This window comes from Budorcas taxicolor, chromosome 13 (assembly GCF_023091745.1).
Source record: "Budorcas taxicolor isolate Tak-1 chromosome 13, Takin1.1, whole genome shotgun sequence".
In the NCBI taxonomy this organism is placed as follows: domain Eukaryota; kingdom Metazoa; phylum Chordata; class Mammalia; order Artiodactyla; family Bovidae; genus Budorcas; species Budorcas taxicolor.
In genome coordinates, this window is record NC_068922.1 from 12558561 (window position 1) to 12566359 (window position 7799).

At 44.9% G+C, this 7799-nt stretch overlaps 1 protein-coding gene across 1 annotated transcript in view; it reads left to right on the forward strand.

Moving 5' to 3' along the window:
• ITIH2 (inter-alpha-trypsin inhibitor heavy chain 2) overlaps positions 1–7527 on the forward strand; it is a 31432-nt gene extending 23905 nt beyond the window's left edge. The window contains exons 17-21 of the mRNA XM_052650830.1: positions 2810–2923; positions 3536–3734; positions 4719–4891; positions 6325–6436; positions 7380–7527. Coding sequence (XP_052506790.1) covers positions 2810–2923; positions 3536–3734; positions 4719–4891; positions 6325–6436; positions 7380–7527 — 746 coding nt within the window. The remainder of the gene's footprint in view (positions 1–2809; positions 2924–3535; positions 3735–4718; positions 4892–6324; positions 6437–7379) is intronic.
• Positions 7528–7799: the final 272 nt, after the last annotated feature.

The following is a 7799-nucleotide window of genomic DNA, read 5'->3' on the forward strand; positions in this document are numbered from 1 at the left end:
AAGTTTGTTTGGGTTTTCCTATAATATCGTACAAAAAACCTGAATGAATGTTTTGTCCAACCCACTGAAATGGGGTCAAATCATATTACATTTATTCTCCAAAACCTTTAAAAGCTCCCCAGCAGAATAAAGGTCTGTTCTGTAGCATGGCGGTTCATGGTCTCTATGACCTACATTCTTGGTCTTATCAAAAACCCATTCTCCCGGTACCTTGAGTTACTATCCAAACAAATCATCAACTTCTCTCCCTTCATATCTTTCCCCATTCTGTCCACTCAAGGATAAAATCTCTCTCTCTTTTGTGTCTTTTACCTACCTGTCTTCCCGTACCTTCAAGACTTAGCTCAAAAGCCAACTCTTTCAATTGTTTTCTCTTTTTGGCCACACCATGGCCAAAAAGAGGATCTTAGTACCAAATGCAGGATCCTGCCAAATGCAGGATCTTAGTACCCTCCGCCCCCTGCCACCAACCAGGGATCAAACCCATGCCCCCTGCAGTGGAAGCACAGACTCTCAACCACTCACCCACCAGGGAAGTCTCCGCTCACCCTTTCATAAGGTCCTTCTCCACTTGCCTGAATGGAATTGATCATCCTTTCATCTTCATTCCCAGAGCGTTGTGCTTGGGTCATTTTTCTATCATTTACTTTATTCCATCTCATATGAGTGCTTGGTTCTGCCTTCATGAAAGGAAAACTGATATTCTGTTAAAGGAAAGATATTATGAATGACATTTGTGAAAGCACGGTAAGGAAGATTTTATTCAAGGGGATGTAGGTACCACTACATTGGGGTATTGCAGTGGGGTACGGAGATTTGACTCAACTCTGAACACACTGTGGGAAACTGGGCATTTATAGACAAAAACAGGTTAGGGTCAGAGGATGGAAGATTACTAAGAGGAAGCATCAGTGGGAAAGAGGAGGTCTGGTTAAACTGACCTAACAGGGCTTCCCTGATAGCTCAGTTGGTAAAGAATCCGCCTGCAATGTGGAAGAAGCCGGTTCAATTTCCTGGGTCGGGAAGATCCATTGGAGAAGGGATAGGCTACCCACTCCAGTATTCTTGGGCTTCCCTTGTGGCTCAGCTGGTAAAGAATCTGCCTGCAATACGGGAGACCTGGGTTCGATCCCTGGGTTGGGAAGATACCCTAGAGAAGGGAAAGGCTACCCACTCCAGTATTCTGGCCTAGAGAATTCCATGGACTGTATAGTCCATGGGGTTGCAAAGAGTCGGACATGACTGAGCAACTTTCACTTCACTTCAACAGGATTCTTGCTGAAGGTAGGCCGAGTGATCGGACCTCACCTAGTTGGGGGACAGAGGAGGGGAGGAACCTGATTAAGATACAAAGGTGATCAGATTTGGAGAGTGGAGGATTCTAGCTAAACCTCCTTAGTAGGATTTTTGCTAAAATTGGACAATGCAGAGATGAACACAGAGGTCCAGAATTTGAGGTTGAACTTGAAGAGTTCAGGGAAACCTGAGTTTATTCAAAGAGAGAATCTTTGTCACACCATTAAATTGTCCCTCTCTTGAAGGTAGGGACCATGACTTTTATAGCTACACCAAACATTGCCTAATTCAAAGCTGTGCACATAATTTGTTTTTTTCTCACTAAATATTTGTTGAGTGGTTAAACAAACAAACAAAAAAGATCAGCCAAAATAATGGTGTCTGGTAACAAAGGATTACTTTCTTGGAAATAGCTTGATCCTTGATTGCTCTTGGAATTGATCGACACTAATTTGTATGCCAACAGGTAATATGTCTTTTTTATTTTATGCACTGTGTGTTGCTGCTACTGATGCTAAGTCGCTTCAGTCATGTCCGACTCTGTGCGACCTCATAGACGGCAGCCCACCAGGCTCCCCCGTCCCTGGGATTCTCCAGGCAAGAACACTGGGGTGGGTTGCCATTTCCTTCTCCAATGCATGAAAATGAAAAGTGAAAGTGAAGTCGCTCAGTCGTGTCCTACTCTTAGCGATCCCATGGACTGGAGCCCACCAGGCTCCTCCATCCATGGGATTTTCCAGGCAAGAGTACTGGAGTGGGGTGCCATTACCTTCTCCGTATGCACTGTGTATAACTATTTAAAAATACAGGCACTTTAGCTATATAAACATTCACTCTATACACACATATGTTGCTCTTCAGTTGCTAAGTCATGTCCAACTCTTTGTGGCCCCATGGACTATAGCCTGCCAGGCTCCTGTCCTTCACTATCTCCTGGAGTTTGCTCAAATTCATGTCTGTTGAGTCTGTGATGCTATCTAACCATCTCATCCTCTGCCGCCTCCTTCTATGCATATGTATGTAGTGTATATATAGTGTATATATAGTGTATGTGTGTGTGCTTGTGTTTCTTCTTCCTTATATCTTTCTTTTTAAAATATTTTATTTATTATTTATTTGGCTGTACAGGGTCTCAGTTGCAGCATGTGGAATCTAGTTTCCTTACCAAGGATACAAACCGGGTCCCCTGCATTGGGAGGGCAGAGTCTTAGTCACTGGATCACCAGGAAAGTCCCCCTTATGTCTTTCTTATTCATTTTTCTCTCTAGCCAGAAACATATGGCGTGGCTACAGAATGAGCATCCGCTCTGTACATAACCTAAAACTTGATGGCAGCTCCATGAGGAGGGGACAGTGCTTGGACCCTGGGTCCCTGGTGCCTGGAAGAGCACCTGGCATATAATAGGAGCCCAAAACACATTTGTTCTTGTGAGATGTTCAGCAATAAAATACTGTCCAAAATAATCTTTTCTATGATTTTGCTTAGTTTCATTTTCTTTGTATATTTTTCCAGTTGAAAATGACCCACACTTCATCATCTACCTGCCAAAAAGCCAAAAGAATATTTGTTTCAATATCGACTCAGAACCTGGAAAAATCCTCAACCTTGTTTCTGATCCAGAATTAGGTAAGATGAAAATATACTATATTTGAATTCGACTACTAGGTCACAGTCATTCTTCCCTATTGTTTTTATCTGGATTTCTTTCTTTCCCACCTTAATAAAAGTGTTTTATATTATATATAGGAATTCCTAGGTGGTGCAGTGGTAAAGAACCCCCTGCTAATGCAGGAGACTTGGGTTTTATCCCTGGGTCAGGGAGATCCCCTGGAGGAGGAAATGGCAACCCACTCCAGTATTCTTGCCTGGAAAATTCCATGGACAGAGGAGCCTGGAGTACTATAATCCATAGGGTTGCAGAAAGTTGGACATGACTGAGAACAACACAGCATATTTTTCAAGCTCTGATAGTAAGAAATTATATTATTTTTTGAACTATTATAGAGACAATACTCTGAGTATAAACTAGCACAACTTGTTGTGATATAATTCAAACCATAAAAAATTATAAAATGAAAATTACAAAGGAAAAAATGGTGTGTAAATCCTGAAGCAAAATAAAACAATAAGTTCCCATGTTGTCATGTTTTATAAGTTTGAGTTATCGTGCCCACGTGCCAAAAACAAAACAAAAAAATAGCACATGGGACAGAAAAACACTTGTTTCTTTTCCTGCAGGGATTTTGGTCAATGGACAGCTCATTGGTGCCAAGAAGCCCAAGAATAAAAAACTCAGCACCTATTTTGGGAAACTGGGATTTTATTTCCAACGTGAAGATGTGAAGGTAGAAATCAGCACGGAGACCATCTCCCTGAGCGGGGGCTCCCGAACATCTGTCTTATCCTGGTCTGACACGGTCCACGTGCTTAGTCAGAGGCAAGTACTTTTACATCCGGACCCAGATGTGACCTCGACCCACGATCCCATCAACAAACCCAGATGTCCGTGATACAGAGAACTCAAAATCATCATTTTAAATGTGAGGAAGTCGAGGTTCAGAAAAAATTGTGTTCCTTCCTGCCCCTGCTCCTGGCAGTAGAGTCTGTGTGTTTTGGTCATGGTATGTCTCAGTACTAGCCTAGCACCTGGCACACAGTAAGGACTCAATAAGGACGTGTTGGACAAGTGAATGAAGCCATCAGCTGAAAGCCAATCAGCCGTGTCAGAGTGTGCTCAGAAACACTGGGACGTTGTCTTAGAGTAATATCTTCCCATGAGTATCTGTTCATTGTTGATACAGAAACGTATACACTGACAGAATCCCAGTGCTAGGAGACACATCAACATTCTGTGATGAAAACGTTTTAAGGCTCTTAGAAAACTGTGGTGGGGTTGAGGGGGGTTGTACTGACAGAATGAAGTCATGTTAGGGGTGGGAGAGGAATGATTTGCTACATGAGTCAGTTCTAGGGACTTCACACTCCCAACGCAGGAGGCGTGAGTTCGACCCCTGGTCTGGGAACTAGAGGCTACATGCTGCAACTGAGATTCCACACACTGCAGTGGAGATCTCAGATCCTGCAAGCTGTAACTTAAGACCCAGTGCAGCCAAATAAATATTAGTGTTTTTTTTAAAAAAAAAATAAAAATAAAAAATAAAGCAAGTCAGTTCTAGAAACATTCATTCCTTTTTTAATTTTTGAGTGAAGTGAAAGTCGCTCAGTTGTGTCTGACTCTTTGTGACCGCATGGACTGTAGCCCACCAGGGTCCTCTGTCTATGGAATTCCCCAGGCAAGAATACTGGAGTGGGTGGCCATTTCCTTTTCCAGGGGATTGTCCCGACCCAGGATGGAACCAGGGATTGGAGGATAATTGTTTTACAATGTTGTGTCATTAATTCTTTTCTGCCTTCCCACTAGGGTGCTCGTCTCTGTGAAGAAAGAGAAAACTGTGACTATCACCCTGGATAAAGAGATGTTCTTCTCTGTTTTACTTCATCGCGTTTGGAAGAAGCACCCGATCAACGTTGACTTTTTGGGAATCTACATCCCCCCTACAAACAAGTTTTCTCCTAATGTGCATGGGCTGATAGGTAAAGTGTCCTTGGACCGTCTGGCTGGTGTGGGACCGACCATCCTAGGTCTTAAGCAACTTTGCCTCAAGGTTAGAACGTTTGGGTAGAATGTGGAAAAGTGACAGGTGTGGAGTGGAGGCTTCAGGAGGACCCACACTCTGCACCTGGGTCTTAATTTATGAAGGTGCCTGAGCAACACAGAAAGAGTTCAGTGTCATTGAGAGAGATATGTTTGTCACTGTTCACAGTTTCCATAGAAACACGAAGTGCATCTTGCCATGCAGGGCCGTGGGGAGAAAGCCAGGTTTGGGTCAGGAACCAGAAGCAGAAACAAGGTCTGGGCTAGGACCTTTACTCTGTGGCAGAGACAAGAGAGAGCAGGTGGTGTGGGGTTGGTTGGCTTGGTAATTGCAGCAGGCGTTAAGCTACAGGATGTCTTTCCTTGCATGGTACCTTGCCCAGGAATCATTCCTCTGGGTCTCACAGGCCAGAGAGAAGAGGTCTGGCTCGGTTCATTTGAAGATTCCAGCTGGGCTCCTGGCTGAGTCCTTTGTTATCTTTCATAGCTGGCTTTCCCAGGGAGGGGTAGATGGAGTGTTTAAGATATCAAACATCATAAGATACAGAGAATGAAACACATGATTCCTCTAACAAAGCAGTGCAGGGCGACCGCTATGCAGTCATGCTATAGCCAGGACTGCTTGCTGCTCCAGACAAGGTTTTACCAGGGCTGGGCTTTCATCACCAACTGGGCAGATAAAGAGAACAGATGAACACACTTTAAATTTTATGCTGAAGATTTTTTTCTCACTAAAGAGAAGTGAACTGGCTTAGGAAGTCTGTGATAATGAACAGGGCATCCAGGTAAACCTTCCCTACTTTGCAAAGAACTATGGAAATTTAAGCGTATAGTAGCATCGCTGCTTTGGCCACCTGATGCGAGCTGACTCACTGGAAAAGACCCTGATGCTGGGAAGGACTGAAGGCAAGAGGAGGAGAGCGTCAGAGGAGGAGATGGTTGGATGGCATCACTGGCTCCATGGACATCAGCAAACTCCAGGAGATAGTGAGGGACAGGGAGGCCTGGCGTGCTGCAGTCCACGGGGTCGCAGAGTGAGACAAGACTGAGCAACTGAACAACAAATAGCATCGCGAACCAACTTTGTTTTTTCGGTTTGAGCAGTGCTCTCAGGTGCTGACCTTCAGGGCATTCACATTTACTTAGGGTCCGGGTGATCAGCCTCATTGTCTAATGACAGCAAGGTGAGCGGCATGGGTCTGCCCTCAGGAAGGACCCACCCCTTTCCATCTGAATCTTTTTCCTCTTAACACGTCTTTCTATCCCAGAAAGTCTGAGAGGGACCCAAATTCAGCTCGGATCACGTGACCAGCTTGCCCTTTTGTCGCCCCTTGAGTTGCATGTAAATAAACATCTAGACCTTGTCTCATAGGCCAGTTCATGAATGAGCCAAAGATCCATGTCTTCAATGAGCGACCAGGAAAGGACCCTGAGAAGCCAGAAGCAAGCATGGAGGTGAAGGGACAAAAGCTAGTTGTCACCAGGTAGGTCTCAGATGCGTAGGACGGGATCAGAAGGGGCTTCTGTGAGGATTGGACTCACAGGGCAAAATAGAAGAGGTAAACACATTAGTTGTGTTTATCTGAAGTTCAAATTTAACTGGCATCCTGTTTTTATTTATACCCCTTTTTTTTGGCCATGCCCCATGGCAGGTGGGCTCTTAGTTCCCTCACCAGGGATGGAAACTGCACCCCCTGCATGAGGGCGCGAGGGAAGTCCCTGACATCCTGGGTTCTTATTTGCTAAATCTGGCAGCTTCTTCCTTGCTTTGAGCTACTCTGGAGACTATACCAGCCATAACTGACCTTGAGAACACAGCCGCCAGCCAGTTCTCACTGCTTCCTTGCCCTTTGTGTGCCCCATGACCAGAAAGAAGACTGGCCCTGAATCCTTGGGCCTCCCCTCTGCAGAGGTAGAAGGTGAAAAACAAGGGAAAAAAGTGACTTTGCACTCCTTACCTTCCTGGGACTATATTGGTCAATCTCTATACAGGCTACTTGAATTTCTAACGACACACTGCTTATTCTCTTTCTAAACCAAGTCCCAGACTCTTATTTTGTACGACTTGGGGAATGGGGATGGGAGGGGTGTTATCAGACACAGTGCTGCATGTGTACTCAGGTGTGTCCGACTCTTTGCGACCTCATAGACGTAGCCAGCCAGGCTCCTCTGTCCATGGAATTTTCCAGGCATGGATATTGGAGTGGTTGCCATTTCCTTGGGATCTTCCCGACCCAGGGATGGAACTTGAGTCTCCAGTGTCTCCTGCATTGGCAGGTGGGTTCTTTACCACCAAGCCAATTGGGAAGCCCAGAGATGGTGCTAGAAGGGGGCAGAAAACAGAGAGGGAGAGCGTGTTTCTTTTCTGGACGTGCAGGCTGGCCCCACCCTGGTCTGTTTCCTAACCATGCTCACGCTCTCTTGTAGGGGCCTGCAAAAGGATTACCGGACAGACAGAGTGTTTGGAACGGATGTTCCCTGTTGGTTTGTGCACAACAGTGGGAAAGGCTTCATCGACGGGGATTACAAGGATTACTTTGTGCCTCAACTCTATAGCTTCCTCAGACGGCCTTAAAAAGTTTATAGCTGGGGAAATTCTCGGTAAAAAAATAAAGTTTTTTTTTTTCCCTGCCACCTTTGTAGTCATTCTTGAGTCTGAATAATCAAAACCTAACCAGACACCAAGGTGGTTGATAAAACCTATTAACACAGCTGAAGAAAATAAATAACTTTGCCAAGAAGTTTTAGGATGTTGTTGTTTGCAGATGTGAAGTTGTGTTAATTGAAGCGCAGAGGAAAGCTGCTTTGGTGAGTCAAGCCACCATCTGGACAGAGTCCTGGGTTCGG